Here is a 21,645-nt window from a genome sequence, read left to right on the forward strand (position 1 = left end):
TGTTCGAAACCAAAAATAAACAGTTCATAACATGGGAAAATGTACTTTTATCATTGCTTATGTTAATCTACTGATTAAAATGCGAAATAAAAAACTGAAAGTACATTAGAAGCATGATACATGTAATTATCAATGCAAACTTTCCTTCCTGGTTCTTTATGACAAACGCGGTGATTGGTTGTTTTCATCAGGAGTCAAAGAGAAACTAGCGTCCTTATTTATGCCTTTGAAACTATAAACTAAAAACGAAATCAATAAGACTATTTATTATTCTGGCTTCTTATATAACTAAGAATCGATTGTTTCCTATATGAAACTACTAGATATTTCTTAACAAAGATTTATTCATATTTATATCCGTACTTTCAATCTAAATTCCTATCATGGCGTTATGGCACCTCGATTTTTGCATGATTTAAATGATTCATGTGTCACTATATTTTCTTTTACATGTTATAAATAATGCAGTTGCACACTACCTAGAGACGTTATTATTTATTGATTGTTTGTTTAATAATTTCGAATATCTTAGTGTTTCATAGATGATATCGGATATGTTCCTAATGTCGTAACTACAATCCACTTCCCTTTTCACCACGAATGTTTCCTACTGAATAAGACTATCTACCAGGCTTGTAATAATATGAGCAACACGACAGGTGCCACATGTGGAACAGGATCTACTTACCCATCCAGAGCACCTGAGATCACCCCCAGGTTTTGGTGGGGTTCGTCATGCTTATTCTTTAATTTTTTATGTTGTGTCTTGTGTACTATTATTTGTATGTTTGTCTTCTTTAATTCGCCCCTCTTCCATATGAGGCGATATGACAATATCAGAAACATAAAAAAAAGTACAGTCGAACAAAACAAGGAAAAAAAACTATATATCAGTCACCAATCAACGATAACCAATAAAACATGCTGCTGCCTACAGAATGTAGTTTGATTGAACATTTTTGTATGCACTAAACCCATCATTAACCTTGGACAATGGTGTACCTATAAAAGCACAGCATAATGAACTGTAAATATCAATTTGAAACGGCGCATATTATCAAACAGGCACGACGTTTAGTGTAACAAGGACCTCTGGTTGACAGTTGTCTGATAGGCAATCATACTTCATTTTATTATTTTCATATACAAATAAAAAAATTAAAGTATGACCCTGTTTAATGCAATTTTTAAAGGGATACTAGGTGTCAAATTCATGCTCACCGATTTGACTTAAATTCTAATATTTGATTTATAACAATGTAAAACATTTATCCAAATTGTAAAAAGTCTAAAATAAACAATTTACAGAACATTGGGTCGAGACTATGTAGATTCGGTTCGTGTGTATTTTAGTCTGAACGCCGTAAACATAACTATCGAGTTGGCTTCCAAATACCTCCGATGACCATACAAGTGATATAAACATAAATGAAGATATATATGTAAATAGATAAATCAAATTCACATGATTACGGCTTTAATCAGGTGGAATTATATATTTGCAAGTGAATAATACATTATCAATGTTTCTTCGCTTATTTTGACAAGATTGAAACATACTGGCTACTAAAGCGAATTATTATTTCTCTATTTTACTTTAATTAATGATTCAACAAAAACAATTATCTTTTAGAACTTATATTTATCTCGTAGCTAGTGCCCCTTTTAAGTACCTAATATTGATAGGATGTAGTTTAAACAAATTCATTTATAATGCATAAGATACAAGTTATTACAATTTATATTAATTCTTTTTCTACTTTTCACTTATGCGAGTGCTGCCTTGTAGCGGCATTAGCTTGCTCTTTTTAGAAATCTTCTAGTGTGTTTTATGTGCAAGATATTTTACTCTCTCTAACACCATTTGAATTAAGACCAAACGTTTTCTTAAGCACATATCTTAATTTATCAAAACTCATATTCAAAGACATTACTACGATGTTTAGATGATCTATTTAAAGGTGGATCATCGGTATATATTTCCGTAGATACTTTTTTTTTAATTTGCTAAAAAGATATGTTTGCAATGCTTTTTTGTTTTGTTAATTAAAATAAAAACTGTTGCTCACCGTGCAATTTTTCAAGCTACAGGTCGTGCAAAATGTCCAAAATTTGAATAAAATATTTATGAAAAATACAGTTTTGTGCATAAAAAGAAAACTATGAGATCGATTTTTGAAATTGATAATGAGAATATAGGTAATATAATATGATTCAAGAAAATAAAACGAAAAATGGTGTAACTTAATGCTTTCTACCCGCAGTCTAAAACGAAAATGACGCTATCAATCAATCAAGAACTTAAATTTTACTACTAACATAGGTGTCTCCCCTTAAATGACTAAGTTGAAAAATTAATTCTGAAACATGAATATTTGGTTTTGGCTAATGCAATGAATTACCTGTTTTTCATTATACAAATCAGCAGTTTCACACATTATTGCAAATATATAATATTTAGATAAAATACTAGGAAAAACAAATATCAAAAGTGTAGAAAGTCGCAAGTTGAAAAGTTTATAAATATAAATTAAAGAAGTCTTTTTGACGACGTACTAGCTTTTCTTCTGACAAATTTCAATATTTTGCAATCAAAAATGTTTAATCTTCATTGTGATAGATTTCATGCCTTTGAATGAAGATTTCCACGGATACCAGAACATACTAGTTGTACTATCATCAACAGAGTACCTTCCATTTGGGTTGACCTTGGTGCACCACCGCTCTGGCAAACCCTGATACCACCATCCACCATTCGTATGGTCAGTACACTTTGCTGTTGGCATGTAGTCATTGTCACGATCTTTGGTTGAAAATCGTGTATCGGTTAAATACTTTTGACTGCCCAACATTGCATCCCCTTAAATTCAAATGAAAAGAAAACAAATTATTAATGTCGGAACTCATAACCTCAGATCTTTTGGAAGAAAAAAACCTAATAGACACTAAAAGTTGAGAAATTGAAATTATATGTAAAAAAAAGGTCAGACAACATTTTTATTAGAAATGAAACCACTGAAAAAAATCCAGATCAAAACAGCTTTAAGATTCAGCGATATGAACTCAACAAAAAAATGAGAATTAATTAAAGTAACTCAGTTCGAGTTAGGCTAGCCAAAGTGGTTCAAGGGTATTTTGTTTCAACTTTTGATAATAATTCCCGCCATCTTACCAACAAGTCTGCAGCTACTGCGAATAATAAAGGCAACAGGGAAATATCGGTGTTCGAAGGTCATAAATAGATTGTTATACGGGTTACAAACTCAAACTGAGAGAAACACATCAACTATGAGAAGAAAACAACCAAATACAGGAAACCTGAAGTGCAACAAAAAAGAACCGCTGACATACATAGAAACAAAGTTTTGCTACCAACTGCCATATTCTTTAAACAAAATAAAAAAAAGAAGTATTTTAAACTCATGTCTTCTTGTTTCAAAAAGATACTATGATCATGGGTCACACATTGATTTAACGAGAATCATTTGAACATATTTCCTTTAAAACAAAAATAGCTAGTATAAATATATTATTGATGTTTATCAAATAACATCATCATAGATACCAGGGGTTTCGAAAGTGTCATAAGATATGTCATAAGATATATCTTAGGACATATTTTATGATCATCTTAGGACTATCATATGATATGTCATAGGATGTAAATCAAAGCTGTCTTAAGAGAGTCAAAGCTATGATGCTCTTATGACTGTCATAAGTGAACATTATTTTCTATTATTTTAAATAATGTTTAAAAAGTATAAAATATAAAAATGAAAATGAAAAGTATGAACATATTAGTTATTACTATTCTTAATATTTACGAAATTTTTTTTTTTTTCATTATAATAAACCTGAAATTTTATACAAAAAGGAATTGAAATATGAGTTGATAATTTGTTTAAATTTAGTAATATATGTTTATTCTTGAACTTCGCTTTCGTGTATCATCATACATGCATTGTTATTTAACTGTGAATACTTTTTAGATTCGGTACATTGAGTACCCGCTTAACAAAATGCCCGTGCACATACGTGAATATAGTACTATTAAATATACTAGGAACGAAATTATATGTATATCTATTGTACAAAACCATAAGTTACAAAATAAATTGTATGTAGCAGAAGATTCAAATTTTAATTCACGTAGTAATAAAATCTTTACTATTTAGCTAACCGAGAAACACAACAAATATTTTTATTACAATTAATATGAAATTATGCCAAAAAAGTCATGAAAAGTAATTAAAATTTTAGTTGACAATCATAAGACCATCATAAGTCATGTCGCGAGGGGTCTTAAGTTTACGACAAAAGTTATGACAAATCGTAACTTAGTAAACTTTCGAAAACATATCTTACGACTATGACATGTCCTAAGATCATCATAAGACATGTCTTAGTCATAAGAAACTTTCGAAAACCAGGCCCCTGGATTGAAATTTTGTATTTGTGTCAGACGGGAATCTCGTTTATAAAACACTCATCAGTGACGCTTGAATGGCAGAAATTAAAAAGGCCAAATGAAGTATGAAGTCAAAGAGCATAGAGGACCACAAAGTCCGAAAAGTTTTGCCAAATAAGGGAAGAAAAGCCTTAGTCTTTCAAAAATTCAAAATTGTGTTCACAGTTAATATATAATTATGACCATATCAATGATATCTCATTTCAAGACAGACGTGGTAAATACTGCGCTGTTGATACCCTCGGGAAATAAAAACTTCAGTAGTGGCATCAAACACTTTACAATTATGTTCATATGATTTCTTAATTTCTTTTACAAAAACATGTCATTCCAAAAAAAAAAAAAGAGACATGAATCTATCATACCGAGTCCGATACATAGTAATGTATAGAATTTATAAGTACAATAGGTCAATCATTCTGAAACATACATAATAAAATTGAGAATGGAAATGGGGAATGTGTCAAAGAGACAACAACCCGCCCAAATAAAAAAACAACAGCAGAGGGTCACCAACAGGTCTTCAATGTAGCGAGAAATTCCCGCACCCGGAGGCGTCCTTCAGCTGGCCCCTAAACAAATATATACTAGTCCAGTGATAATGAACGCCATACTAATTTCCAAATTGTACACAAGAAACTAAAATTAAAATAATACAAGACTAACAAAGGCCAGAGGCTCCTGACTTGGGACAGGCGCAAAAATGCGGCGGGGTTAAACATGTTTGTGAGATCTCAACCCTCCCCCTATACCTCTAACCAATGTAGTAAAGTAAACGCATAACAATACGCACATTAAAATTCAGTTCAAGTGAAATCCGAGTCTGATGTCAGAAGATGTAACCAAAGAAAATAAACAAAATGACAATAATACATAAATAACAACAGACTACTAGCAGTTAACTGACATGCCAGCTCCAGACTTCAACTAAACTGACTGAAAGATTATGATTTCATCATATGAACATCAGGCACAATCCTTCCCGTTAGGGGTTTAGTATCATACCATCATAACATATATGAGAAGAACATAACCCGTGTCATGCCAACAACTGTTTTTAGAATAAATGTGTTTAGTTCCGATGCAAAGACCTTATCAGTGACTCAATATTAACGCCAAAATATGCAATCTTTAATGACTTGACAACAGTATCGTAATTATATCCCTTCTTAATAAGTCTATTCAAAGGTTTTGTAAGTTTCTGAGGTGAATACTGACACCTTTGTGCTTTATAAAGAATATTACCATAAAAAATTGGATGTGAAATACCTCAACGTATTAGAAGTCTGCATGTTGAGCTATATTTACGAATGATGTCTTAGTATTCATTGTTAAGTACATTTAAATTTTCTAGCAGCTACAGATATGATTTCGTTTTTTTTTTTTTTTCTTAACACGACTATGCACTTCCATAGAGTTATTAAAACCGAAAGAGCCATAGTTGAGCAGATATACCATGAATGCACTCGACTAGGTCATGTAGGTCGTACGCATTATCTTTTATATAAGCTTTGGATTTCAAATATTTTGGCCACGAGCATCACTGAAGAGATATGTATTGTCGAAATGCGCATCTGGTGCAGGAAAATTGGTACCTTTTATGTTATTAATTTATCAGGCACTATCGGTAACTAGAGGCTCTAAAGAGCCTGTGTCGTTCACCTTGGTATATTATATATGTGATTATTAAACAAAAGAAGCAGATAGATTCATGACAAAATTGTGTTTTTGTGATGATGTGTTTGTACATCTTACTTTTCTGAACATTTTGCTGTTTACAGGTTATCTCTATCTATAATAGTATTCAAGATAAAAACCAAAAACAGTAAAATTTCCTTAAAATTACCAATTTAGGGACAGCAACTAAACAACGGGTTGTCCGATTCATCTGAAAAATTAAGGGCAGATATATCTTGACCTCATTAACAATTTTACTCCGTCAAATTTGCTCTAAATGCTTTGGTTTTTGAGTTATACGCCAAAAACTGCATTTTACCCCTATATTCTATTTTTAGCCATGGCGGCCATCTTGGTTGGTTGACCGGGTCACCGGAAACAATTTTTAAACTAGATACCCCAATGGTGATTGTGGCCAAGTTTGGTTAAATTTGGCCCAGTAGTTTCAGAGGAGAAGATTTTTGTAAAAGATTACTAAGATTTACGAAAAATGGTTAAAAATTGACTATAAAGGGCAATAACTCCTAAAGGGGTCAACTGACCATTTCGGTCATGTTGACTTATTTGTAAATATTACTTTGCTGAACAATATTGCTGTTTACAGTTTATCTCTATCTATAATAATATTCAAGATAATAAACCAAAACAGTAAAATTTCCATAAAATTACCAATTCAGGGGCAGCAACGGGTTGTCTGATTCATCTGAAAATTTTAGGGCAGACAGATCTTGACCTGATGAACAATTTAATTCCATCAGATTTGCTCTAAATGCTTTGGTTTTTGAGTTATAAGCCAAAAACCGCATTTTACCCCTATGTTCTATTTTTAGCCATGGCAACCATCTTGGTTGGTTTACCGGGTCACCGGACACATTTTTGAAACTAGATACCCCAATGATGATTGTGGCCAAGTTTGGTTAAATTTGGCCTAGCAGTTTTAGAGGAGAAGATTTTTGTAAAAGTTAACGCCGGACGCCGGACGCCGGACGCCAATTGATGAGAAAAGCTCACTTGGCCCTTCGGGCCAGGTGAGCTAAAAAAATGTAAGATGCTGTTATTACTTGAATGAACAAATACAGCAGACACAAATAATAAATAATTTTATTCAAAAAATTATCCCTAAGCTATGTTATGGATGGATACCCCATACCCTTTGTTTTTCTATTATATGATAGACCACAATGTCCTACGTATACCTATATAACATCAACATTAGTAAATGTTTGCAGCTGATTAGTCCTTCTCCATTACATAGACATAATATAAAAAAAAATGTTCATCTACGAATTGTTTAACTCATGTTCAATACTTTAATATGTAACTTTCATTGGACACAGCAAAAAGAGTGTGAAAGAATACAATATGGGCCTGTTTAAATGTTGGTTACCACCGATAGTCGTTCAAAGAAACTGTTTCAGTTGCCCTATTGGCCATGGAATAGATTTAGCGTGATATTCAATCAACAGTTTAATTAAAAGTACACATATTAGTTTTGTCTGAATGACTATAAGCAATCTCGCGATTTATTAAATTAATGAGGACACATGAATTATGAAAACAACCCACACAGTTACAGACAAAGTAATATTATTTTTTATACCAGGGCCCACGGTCATAAAACTTTACTCAGTATTCGGAACTAGCAATTAGTATTCGGAACACTTCATGCAATATGAAGAATGATTATGTGTACTTTTTCTTAGGACAAAATCACCGATATTGTTAATTTAAACAAATAAACAGCAAAACAAAAATGCCGGTATATTATTCCTGAAATTATGAACATTTCATAATGTGAAACATTTTCAAAAACTTGATTCACATATTTAATGTAAAATAATAAAAGTTTTTCCCCCAAAAAATGCTTGTGTTTTTCTTTTAAAACAAAAATGCATTTCTAGTTAAGGTATACAAATGTCAGAACAAAGGAAGTTTTAGTTAGAAATAAAAACAAATTGACCAAAATTAATCTCTATGATTGGCACAAATGGAATTTACTGACCCCATATATACCGTATTAGGTCACTAGTACACTATGTAACTAATAATATTCATATGATGAAGACATACTGTCCAAAGTCATGAGCCTCTGGCCTTTGTTAGTCTTGAAAACTATTGAATTTTTAGCCATTTATAAATTTTTGAGTTTAATATGACGTCCGTTATCACTGAAACATTACAGAGTTTTGTTTAGGGCCTAGCTGAAGCACGCCTCAGTGTGTAGCATTTTTCTCCCTGTTCTGAAAACTCATTGGTGGATTTTGGCTGTTTTCTTTATTTTGGTCGGGTTGTTGCCTCTTTGACACATTTCTCATTTCCATTCTTAATTTGATGAATACATTTTGTGGTCAAAACATAATCGTTGGATCCAAACTGTATCGTATGCGTTTAAATGTATGCTTACCAGCATTCCCAGTGTACCCAGTTAATGTTATTTCATATCCGTTAGACTCATCTGCCAGTTTGAACATCTCGTACTGAGCATAGCGCCATTCTCCTGACCAATCTTGTACGTCGAATCTCAAACTATACGACTTTCTATTTAAGATGTTAAAGATGTTGTCGTTACCTTTAGAAATAAAACGAGACTGTCGTTTCAGGATTTATTTTTTGCTTTTGAATATTTTTATTCTGACAATAACGTATAGACAGGGCCGATTGAGGCTACATTGGTAAAATAAATAAATATATAGTGTCTAAAAATAGCATCAATCAACATTCAATCTATCTAGGTGTGGATCAGTTTGTAAATAAACTGATGCAGTTACTAAATTAAATTATATAAGTTTCTAAGAATGTAACTTTAACACACTAATGAGTGTTATAAAATTAGTTGTTATATTTTATATATTATTCACGCAATATTTCGCTAAACAAATTAGCTTTATCGGGCATGTGCATCTATCTAGGTGAAATCGGATGCATGACAAATTTAAAAATTGTTATGTACAATAAACGGCAAAAAATCTGTTTTATACAGACCGTCAATCAATATGTTAAACTTTTACACAAATTTTGTGTAGCTCAAGCTACAAAGATATTTTTTGTCATGCATCCGATATCACCTAGATAGATGCACACGCCCGATGAAGCTAATTTGTTTAGCGAAAAATTGCGTGAATAATATATAAAATATAACAACTAATTTTATAACACTCATTAGTGTGTTAAAGTTACATTCTTATACACTTATATATATAAGTTACATTCTTAGACACTTATATATATATTTTACGTTACAACGACATATCAATTTCCTCCTTTTAGCGACATACCATATCGTAATACCAATATAAAACAACTTAGTATACGGTATGGAGTCATGGATCGATGTTATATCTTAATAAAGTGATTGAATTTTTGTTTTCCTTAGAAGTAAGATGAGGTTTACATGATATTTGGATTTTTTTCTTAGTGATAGTATACCAATATGATATACTATTGTGTGCAGGGAGGAGTATCTGATTTCAGACAAACAAATAAGGGGAGGAGGGTGAAAAGCTAAATAATTTGTTGTTTTATTTTCGTTTTTCAGGGAAAATTTTATTTCTAATATGATGTATGCAACTGACAATAAAAAATAAAATTAAAAATGAATAAAACATGTTTGAATAATTGTGGCCCATTCATTCATAATAAATATTTTAATTCAAAAGTTTATATAAAAAAAGTACTTAAAATCAAGATTTTGTTTTTTTTTGTGTGAAAATAAACCATTGTCGTGTCAACAAAAAGCCAAATAGTTCCCATTTCTGGATCCTTGTTTTTCGAATAAAAAACCTTAAAACTAAATGATTTAATTAGTTCATTAACATAAGTTAAACTAGAGGCTCTAAAGAACCTGTGTCGCTCACCTTGGTCTATGTGAATATTAAACAAAAGACACAGATGGATTCAAGACAAAATTGTGGTTTGGTGATGGTGATGTGTTTGTAGATCTTACTTTACTGAACATTCTTGCTGCTTACAATTATCTTTATCTATAATGAACTTGACCCAGTAGTTACAGTGGAAAATTTTAGTAAAATATTACTATATAAAGGGCAATAACTCATTAGGGGTCAATTGACCATTTTGGTCATGTTGACTTCTTTTTAGGTCTTACTTTGCTGTACATTATTTCTGTTTACAGTTTATCTATAATAATATTCAAGATAAAAACCAAAAACAGCAAAATCTCCTTAAAATTACCAATTCAAGGGCAGCAACCCAACAAAGGGTTGTCCGATTGGTCTGTAAATTTCAGGGCAAATAGATCTTGACCTGATTAACAATTTTACACCATATCAGATTTGCTCTAAATGCTTTGGTTTTTGAGTTATTATCCAAAAAACTGCATTTTACCCCTATGTTCATTTTTTAGCCATGGCGGCAATCTTGGTTGGAAAGCCGAGTCACCGAACACATTTCTTAAACTAGATACCCCAAAGATGATTGTGGCCAAGTTTGGATTAATTTGGCCCAGTAGTTTCAGAGGAGGAGATTTTTGTAAAAGATTACTAAGATTTCCGAAAAATGGTTAAAAATTGACTATAAAGGGCAATAACTCCTAAAGGGGTCAACTGATTATTTCGGTCATGTTGACTTATTTGTAAATCTTACTTTGCTGAACATTATTGCTGTTTACAGTTTATCTCTATCTATAATAATGTTCAAGATAATAACAAAAAAACAGCAAAATTTCCTAAAAATTACCAATTCAACCCAACAACAGGTTGTCAGATTCGTCTGAAAATTTGAGGGCAGATAGATTTTGACCTGATAAACATTTTAACCTTGTCAGATTTGATCTAAATTCTTTGGTTTTTGAGTTATAAGCCAAAAACTGCATTTTATCCCTATGTTCTATTTTTAGACGTGACGGCCATCTTGGTTAGTTGGTCGGGTCTCCTGACAAATTTTTTTAAACTAGATACCCTAATGATGATTGTGGTAAAGTTTGGTTTAATTTGGCCCTGTAGTTTCAGAGGAGGAGATTTTTGTTAACGACGCAGGACGACGACGGACGCAGGACGACACTGGACACCAGACGTCGGACGCCGGACGCCGGACGCAAAGTGATGGGAAAAGCTCACTTGGCCCTTTGGGCAAGGTGAGCTAAAAAATGATATGTCCCTGAACTTGTTTTTACGTGTGTTATATATTGTCATCTCTGTAAAATGCAACAATATGTTTCAAAAAATGGATCTGCAAAGAAGATTTCCCATTGAAAGTCATCTGTAATTGCATCTTTTTTCAAGGAATCATTTTGTTTTATAACACTCTCGAATTGATCATAATCAATGAGAGAAAAAAAGTAATTAGCTTTTATGCACATATCTATCCCCTATGTATTTGAAAACTTTGGTCGAACTTGTGTTTTACATGTACAAGTCTCTGATTTTGAAGGAAATACTTATTTTCTTTTGATTGCCATTAAAATTTATGATTTTTTTATTGTCCAATGGTTTTAGAAATTGTTGTTACATGTATGACTAATCTTCGAATGCGTAGGGATACATTCATTATTGATGAATTTAAACATCTTTTGTGTAGTGGACATGCATCTTACACCGTGACGTAAGTTGTTTCTTAATTTAAGTTTTTTTTTGCAAGATGTACCTATGTTTGTATGAGACAGGATATATGTTTTCGTAATTCAGTTCACCTTGTCAGAATTTAGTGTATATTCAGTCAAAAAATTACACCAATACGTTGTGAATAAACTCATCATAGATATACCAGGACTAAATTTTGTGTGATTGATTTATATCTTTATGAGCAAAGGCAGTTCACCAAAGATCGTACATGATTCTGTTTTCTGTGTGGTGATTCCAATCAAGTTACAACCAATATAATAGTTTTATGTACTTATAGATTATCCTTGATCATCTGAATGAGATTGATGTTCTCGCTTGCGCCGGTACGGTACGGTACGTGTTTTTTAAAAGTGAGAATAGCGATCGAGTGGAGATGACCAAAGATAATCTGTTTAAAGCTATTTTACCTATGACGGATTTCATGTCAACTTCATAAGCATCGCCACGTGTCCCCTTTAGTTTTTAGCGATAATTTTCATTTCACTCGACTTCACTTGGAAAGGAAGTTATCAGTCAGCAAGATCAAAGTTAAGTTTCGTAGAATAGCGATAAAAATAATTATCATAGAAACTTAACATTGTTATCATTCAAAATTTAACCTGTCATTCATTCATCTGGTTTAAAACCGAAAATGCAAAAATATGAATATGTTAGTTTAAAATTTAAATTTACCTAACCAGTATTCTCCCGAAACTCTCCCAAATCCTTTCTTATAGTCTGCCCAGTCTCTATAGAAATCTATTGACCCATCTAGTCGTCGTTGGATCACCTAAAACATAGATAAAGAATCGTTTCATATGATTCCCGTTTATGTAAAGGAAACGTTGTACACTGAAATTGTTGTGACAACATTTAAAGCAGGAAGTTTGGCATGCCACAAAACCACGTTTAACCCACTACTTTTCCTTAAAATGTCCTGTGTCAAGTCAGGAAAATTGCCCATGTTATATTATTCTGTTTTTGTTACTTTTTAATGTTGTGTTTGGTTTTTGTAGTAGTTCTTCTCTTATATTTGATGTGTTACCCTCAGTTTTTAGTATTTTACCAGGATTTGGTTTCTTTTCTAAATCGATTTATGAATTTCGAAATATACCACTTTTGCTTTTATTTAACTTTTCAATTATTTCTTATTAGAAACACTGAAAATGGAATTAATTTCAATAGTAAGCAATCATTTTTGACCTCGTGGTACATGTTCGTAATGTTTTAGTCCATATATTATTAACACTTTGCAAATGTTACTTTTAAAAATAACATTTTAAATTTGTAGACAATTATTTTACTAAGTTTAAGAAAATGTGCCAAACGATTAAAAACCCATAAACTCCGATTGACTTTTACAAAGCTATTCCAATAGAAAATTACAAAAAATACCGAAGACCGAGGAAAATTTATAACAGAAAGTCAGTAATCAAATGGCAAAATCAAAAGCTCAAACACATCAAACGAATTATATGAAATGATAACTGCAAAGTGATTGATTAAATTGAGAAGTTAGAGTTCTACGCTATGAGCGCATTATACGCCCGTCGATTTTTCAACGAATTCAAATTCATACCTCATCAATGGCATATCAAATTAATAAGAAACAAGAAAAGAAAAAAAAAGAGAGCTTGTTTTAATAGAATTGTTTTTCTAACAGTACTGACGAGACAATTTCTAAACGCGCTCATATTATCAAAAAACTACAAAAAACTGAATTATAATTAGATAATACAAATATAAGCAGAGGACTAAACCTTGTGCATTGATTTTAATGTTGAAAACTTAAACATTATTTGTTTCTTCTCATGCATTTTATTCTTTTATTCTATTTGAATCCCAACTAAATGGCCCCTGACAGACTGAGTGAGCATTAAATCATTGTAATCGATATCCGATGACAAAAAGGTTAAATGTAAATGATTCAGTATCATCATCAGCAATAGTATTGCGGTTGTCAAAGGAATACCTCAAGATATAAACCAGTCATCAAAGTTTCATGCAAACCCATTTAAACGGATAGTAGCTGCGATTTTCATTAAAATTACTTTTTTAATCTATATGCCGGATTTTGTACAAAAAGTAAAATAATTATGATTAAAACAATTACTGGTTACGTTCCATTAAACGTTTAGAAGCTTTTTAACGTTTAGCACCTACATTTATTTATTGTCTATAGATAATTATTCGATGTTAAGCCCTACCCTTATTCATATGACCTTTACTCTTCAGTTCCTAATGCGCAATCGCAGATTGTGCCTCGAAGGGAAAATGGTCGAACAGGGGAATGTTATCGCGGAAATAGTACGTGAATTTACAGTTTCAGCGAGAAAAGAAATAAAAAAGAAGTGCAGACAAGTTATTGTAAATTAAAAATAAAAAACGTGGACGAGTTCGGTCATTAAAATAACTCGAAAACAACTGCAACGCAGGCAAAGTCAAACAGAAGTAGCCGACGGTTTGCGTAATGTTTACATTTCTTCAATTTTCCAAATCACATGAACAAAAACTTCAACGTGTTCATAATTGTCAAAAATATGTTTATAAATTTACGGGCAGTAATCTCCCACCTTAGAAGAAATTATAAATCAACTTCCTAAACTTTAGTATTATTTTTCAAGTGTATCCTTCATGGAGGCCCCAATTTAACACACAAACACGTGTATACATTATCGGCATGGTTAAGTCATACAAATGTAATAACAGGTGTATAATATCGCCATTGTTGAAGAATCTTGGGTTGGAAAAATATGCCGGTATTTGTTATATTTTTTATTTACATAATTTGATAAATGGCGTCAAATATGTACGTTTAATATAGAGTAATTATCAAATATGTAAGAAAACAAAAAGCACGTGTTCGTATCTATATATATCTTGGTTAGCTCACTCGCTGTGTCGGCAAAATTCGGGAAGTAAACCCGATGCATAATTAATGAGATGAATAGGCACACAACACGATATGAATTATAAATTATTAACACTTCTGTAGTTTATGAAAACATTCTAGCGATCGTATTGCTTATAATTAGTACATATCTTTGATTTTAGCCGCTTTAAAACTTGTTCATTTTTTTGTCAAAATCGTAGCTACTATCCCTTTAGGTATATGTTTGAACTTTAGTTCAAAACTAGAAAAAAATCTACCCTTATTTTATCAATAAATACCAATAACTCGGAAACGTAAAATCGAACAATGTTTCGAATGGGAAGGGGTCGTAGAAAAAAGTAAAATCACAAAAATACTGAACTCCGAGAATAATTCAAAACGAGAATTCCATAATCAAATGACAAAATCTACAGCTCAAAAACATCAAACGAATGGATAACAACTGCTTTTTCTTGCCTCGGTACAGGCATTTTCTTATTTTGAAAAAGATGAATAGATTTACGCAATTTATTGATGTTTAATAAAAATTGATTCAAAATTAATTTTCAGTTATTGTACTAAAACTGGATAATCCCCATTTTTTCAATAATATTTTATTGCAATAATCAAGCAATATGATTGGATAAAATTAGACAAACCTAGAGATGAAATGAGATATATGCAATCGGGGATATAATCTTCAATTCCAAAAGATTTCCACTAAAAAAGATACAGTTTTTCCAATAACACAATATTCGCAAAGCCATACCAGTACCGAAATACAGAGTTAACATGTTGTGTTGACTAATTTATGTTTTGCTTTTGCATTTATCTATGATGATTGTTATTGTGTGTGTGTTTGTGCTGTATTTCTGTAACGTAGTGTAGTCATTTTAGCAATATCTTTGCCTTTATTTAACTTTTCACTTATTTCTTATTAAAAACACTGAAATGGAATTAATTTCAATAGTAAGCAATCATTTTTCACCTCGTGGTACATGTTCGTAATATTTTAGTCCATATATTATTAACACTTTGTAAATGTTACTTTTAAAAATAACATTTTAAATTTGTAGACAATTATTTTACTAAGTTTAAGAAAATGTGCCAAACGATTAAAAAATCCATAAACTGCGATTGACTTTTACAAAGCTATTCCAATAGAAAATTACAAAAAATACCGAAGTCCGAATAAAATTTATAACAGAAAGTCAGTAATCAAATGGCAAAATCAAAAGCTCAATCACATCAAACAAATTATATGAAATGATAACTGCAAATTGATTGATTAAATTGAGAAATAAGAGCTCTACGCTATGAGCTCATTATATGCCCGTCGATTTTTCAACGAATACAAATTCATACCTCATCAATGACATATCAAATTAATAACAAAAAAAAAAGAAAAAAAAAAGAGAGCTTGTTTTAATAGAATCGTTTTTCTAACAGTACTGACGAGACAATTTCTAAACGCGCTCATATTATCAACTGACTGGGACAGATTAGGTGAACGTTCCTCTGTGACGTTATATTAATACATATAGACATTTAAACTGTACGGTCTACAAAAAACTGAATCATAATTAAATAATACAAATATAAGCAGAGGACTAAACCTTGTGTATTGATTTTAATGTTGAATACTTAAACATTATTTGTTTCTTCTCATGCATCTGCATGCATTTTATTTTTTCATTCTAATTGAATACCAACTGGATGGCTCCTGACAGACTGAGTGAGCATTACATCATTGTAATCGATATCCGATGACGAAAAAGGTTAAATGTAAATGATTCAGTATCATCACCAACAGAAGTATTGCGGTTGTCAAAGGAATACCTCAAGATATAAACCAGCAATCAAAGTTTCATGCAAACCCATTTAAGTATGTTTGAACTTTAGTTCAAAACTAGAAAAAAATCTACCCTTATTTTATCAATAAATACCAATAACTCGGAAAGGTAAAATCTAACAATGTTTTGAATCGGAAGGGGTCATAGAAAAAAGTAAAATCACAAAAATACTGAACTCCGAGAATAATTCAAAACGAAAATTCCATAATCAAATGACAAAATCTACAGCTCAAAAACATCAAACGAATGGATAACAACTGCCATTGATTGCCTCGGTACAGGCATTTATTATTTTGAAAAAAGATGAATAGATTTACACAATTTATTGACGTTAAATAAAAATTGTTTCAAAATTAATTTTCAGTTATTGTACTAAAACTGGATAATCCCCATTTTTTTTTCAATAATATTTTATTGCAATAATCAAGCAATATGATTGGATAAAATTAGACAAACCTAGAGATGAAATGAGATATATGCAATCGGGGATATAATCTTCAAATCCAAAAGATTTCCACTAAAAAGATACAGTTTTTCCAATAACACAATATTCGCAAAGCAATACCAGTACCGAAATACAGAGTGAACATGTTGTGTTGACTAATATATGTTTTGATTTTGCATTTATCTATGATGATTGTTCTTGTGTGTGTGTTTGTGCTGTATTTCTGTAACGTAGTGTAGTCATTTTAGCAATATTTTTAACATTGTCATAAAGCGGGAGGTTTACCTAGCCATTATACTAGGTTCAACCGACCATTGTGTATATAAGATGTCAGGAATATGACAGTAGTTATCCAATAGTTCGTTTCTATATGTATGGTCGTGATCCTTTTACATGTTTTTCTTTACTTCAGTGTTCTTTTTGTTTATTTGTTTTAGTTTGTAACCCGTGTTAGTTTTCGCTCAATCGATGTTTGAATTTTGAACACCGGTATACTGCTGTTGCCTTTATTTAGTGATTCCCACGTGTAATAAAATACTTCTAAAAGTAGAATCGAAGCCATTGTTTTACTTACAATAGACGATACCTAAGTTTCGTTCGATATCGTTGCAGGTGGGAGAATATCCCTAATTGGCCTCAAAGGTTGTGTGTAAACAAAAAAACTCTGTGTAGTATTATATTTCAATTTTTTAACAAGTGACCCTGCTTAATTATGTGTGTTGATTTGGAAAGTAGAAGGACATAGAATAAATGTGTTAAAACTATGGAGCTATTTTTTCAAAGTATTAAATTTTCAAAGATCTTATTGTGTTAAAAAAAAAAATTTTACCACGAGGAGCCGCATCACGAAAGGATTTTAGGGATATGCTAATATACGAAAAAATAAATCTCACTTCGTACCCCCAAAAATTTAGCCACGTATGTGAAAATGTCTCAGCTTCAAAACGAGCCATCATAAATATCCAAGTTTAAGATATGGACTGAGCTACATAATAAAATGTTACCATTACCGCTTATGGAGAAACGATTGCGAATATTGATCCAGCTACATAGATCTAGATAGCAGCTACATGTAGGTTAGCTACACGCGCACGTTCAGGCGTTTAAAAACTCATAACCGTATGTAACTGCTACGACATCGAATTCAACCCTGATAAGATGCGCATTTCGATAATAAATACTCGCTAATTACCACCGATTTCACAATTGAGAATCTCACAACCTAATACTTAATTTTAACAGCTAATAAAACCAAAAAGTGGTAAATTTCTGCCAAACTGGTTTCGCTCAAAGAGTTTATTAGTAAATCCGAAGGTTGATGAAACCTAGTAGAATTTGAATAAATAAGTTTGAATATATAATTCTAAAAGGATCATGGCACAGAATAACATAGAATTATTTTACCAAAAACTAAGTGTATAATTTGCTGTTAAAGACGTGCATAAATACTTTCAAAATAACAGTTGTAAGAGATTGATGTTGATGCATCTAATAAAAATGAATAATATGTTCAGATAGATATTATCCCGTAGCAGTGTGGAGAACCGCAATACTTATGGTGGTAATAACACTGAATCATTTACCTTTAACTTGTTTGTCATCGGCCTTAGATATCAATGATTTTACTCTCACTCAGCCTCTCGGGGGATTTCCTTTGAGAATTTAAAAAAGAAGAAAAGAGTAGAATTCATGCATGTGCATGAGAAGAAAAGTATTCAATATTATTATCAACACACAAGGTTTAATCCTCTGCTAGTTATTCGTATTATTTGATTAATGCCTTTAGAACATTAGGCGATCCACATTTTTAAATGTCTACAACAAGTACGATGTGTTGATTCAGCGTTACATAACGTTCACATAATATGACCAAGTGCATTGCTTATATGTGCTTGTCAAGAAATGGCCTCGTCTACATTGTTATGAAAACGATTTTAAATGACGTGTTTGTACGACCTCAACGAACATACATGTATATGAAACTGCTAAAATACCAGTGAAGACTGACGAATATTTTGAAAATGGCCTGACAATAAAACAATTTGAAGCGGAGGTAGTTTGGGGAGGGGTTCCGGCCTCTTGATTAAATTTGGTTTAATTTTTTATAATTACAGTTCTTTTTCACATATATTTTGGTTTTAATTATAACTCGTCCCATGCAAAGGAAACATCTATCCAGAAAGCAATACATTATGTAATTGAAAGTATATTTAGATTTGTACCTTCACCAATTATGATTTAAAGAATTTCAGAGTATTTAAAACTCTGGTACTTAAAAATAAACTTTAAAAAATACCGTCCATCCGTCGGCTACCATATCACAATAAACATCTATATAGCTGTTGTTGACAAACATCCTGTAGACCCCGTTGATGCTTCCCTGTGGATTTTCGGAGCAGTCAGTTGGTCCATGGCCTATAATTTGAAAAATATTCCTGCATATAGAGACAATATAGTGTATATATCCCTAGTCTGGCACATTTTTTTTCACCTGATATGCAATAACTCACATTATTTCATATCGGTTAAAAATAAGCTTCTCTTATTAGATAAAAAGGGGCCACATGACATTCATTATTTATCAGTAATAAATTCAATCGGTCATTAACAGAACAAAACGGACCAGACAACCAGTCGTTAATTAACTTTTACATGATAATGACAGGTGGGGCATGGTTCCCGTTTGATAATGACCATTGGGGCATGGTTTCTCTGTTTAGAGAGATGTCTCTTTAATAAAATATTTTCCTGTTTTCAAAATTATATTTAAATTGTTGAATTGTATATACTATATGTTTTCGTTAATTATAAAATTATAGAGAACTTGATTAAGTATTTATATACTGAAAAATTGCACTAAAATGAATGGCAGTATTACTACGACTAGTCTTCACTCTTTGCCATAGAAATAGAACAACTTAACTACTCGAGTTTAAATTTATGAGAATTTTCAAAAACATGGTTTCTCAATGAAATAAACATAATAGTTCTTCCCACACAGGACAGTGGTATTGACTGCGACAGCGATAATGACCTCGCCTTCGACTCAGTCATTATCACTATCGTAGTCAATGCCACTGTCATGTGTGGCAGTCCATATATCACGATAATAACCAGTTTTTCAAGAACTATTATATAAAAATTCCAATCACTGTGGTTACAAACATACGACTCATTACAATTCAAATAACACCACACTGATGCTTTATATTTACTCCTCCATTCTAATTAAACCTTACTGGTTGTTACAAATAACCGTAACTATTGATCAGTTTACGCAATAATATTAATGGGCTTTTCTAAAGCTTTGGTTAACATTCTATTAGTATGAATTTGAGACAAAATATAAAAATTTTGAAATATATTCAATATGTTATGAAAAGGGCAAACATGTTTCGTGTACCTGTATAAAGTGTTATTACTAGCAAGGACTATCATCGTCTAAAACTAAGTCATATAAAAGAAATATTACTTCTCAAGATTTTCTTTTCTTTTGTATTTATAGTTCGTATAATTTTCAATTAGTAGTTCACTTAACATACATGCTCATATCAATTTTTTAAATAACCTTACCAACAAAGACAAACTATAACCAACAACGCATGGTTTAGATAGCTTGGATGTTCATCCATGTGGTACATTTCAGCTTGAGAACCGTTTATATATAAGAAGATGTGGTAGGAGTGTCAATGAAACTACTCTTACTTCATGTCACAATTTTCATAAGTCAACCAGTATAGGTTAAAATGAGGCCTTCAATACGGAGCCTGAAGTCCGACTGAACAGAAAGCTATAAAGAATTTCACAAATGACTACTGCAAATCATTTTTACAGGAAAACCAACGGTTTAAACTATATAAAACTGTAATGTATAGACTGATTATAATAGACAACATTTCCCCGAACAATTCTTGAAAAAAACTGATATTAAAATCCTTGTAAAAAATTTCGAACCCATTTTATATTTAGAATGAGTAAAATTTCTCAATAAACGAATTACAGGTATCTAAAATGTATCAAGTCACACTTACTTATTATTGCGATTTTTCCAGTTTGTAATATTTCTGTCTTTGGTTTACTGTCGGAATCCAATTTACATTGTTTTGTGATACTATCATAGCTTGCGATCATGCAATTCCTGTTGTTCTTACACATAATGGTACATTCTATAACAGAATCGGATTTGGTTGTTATTGTTGAATGACTTGAAACAATTATCTTTTCCGCTTGTATTTTGAATTTCATATGATTCGTATTGTCAGATGTTCCATAGCAAATTTGGTTTGTGACAAATACGCAAGAGATAATTGTGTATAGAAACACGCGGCCCTTATCCATCAGCATTCACAACAGATGAAATAGATATCGGCTCATGAATCTAGCTAATAGATAGAATAAATAGTATAAATATATAAACGTCGTAGTAACCGAGAAGCTTTAATCCCTATATATAGTATCCAATACTTACAGACGGGCGGTAGAAATTATCGATTTTTTTTCAAATTATTACAAATGTTGTGCAAGACCCTTTTGACAGATAGTTTAAAGGGTGCTACATATACGGATTTTATTTTTTTTTATCAATACTTCGGAAATGTTGAGTAAATTAAGAAAAAAAGTGTTATGTTTGAAAATGAGACTTCTCCCCAGAGACGTATAAAATAACAATAGAACGTATATATTCCAACAACAAAGAAGTTTTTGGTTTTTATGTGTTTGATTAGTTGGGCCTTTTTAACACCGTACGACTTTCAACAATGAAAAAACCCACA

The 21,645-nt window shown here is 31.6% G+C and overlaps 1 protein-coding gene across 1 annotated transcript; it reads right to left on the reverse strand.

The window, feature by feature from the left end:
• Window positions 1-1,439: 1,439 nt before the first annotated feature.
• Window positions 1,440-21,450, reverse strand: LOC139524422 (angiopoietin-related protein 7-like). Its single transcript, XM_071319196.1, has 5 exons — window positions 20,905-21,450; window positions 19,170-19,288; window positions 12,397-12,493; window positions 8,550-8,714; window positions 1,440-2,860 (listed from the first exon to the last, which is right to left on the reverse strand). Exons 1-5 carry the CDS (start codon window positions 21,215-21,217, stop codon window positions 2,592-2,594), a joined length of 963 nt encoding a protein of 320 aa, XP_071175297.1. The 5' UTR covers window positions 21,218-21,450; the 3' UTR covers window positions 1,440-2,591.
• Window positions 21,451-21,645: the final 195 nt, after the last annotated feature.

This window comes from Mytilus edulis, chromosome 5 (assembly GCF_963676685.1).
Source record: "Mytilus edulis chromosome 5, xbMytEdul2.2, whole genome shotgun sequence".
In the NCBI taxonomy this organism is placed as follows: domain Eukaryota; kingdom Metazoa; phylum Mollusca; class Bivalvia; order Mytilida; family Mytilidae; genus Mytilus; species Mytilus edulis.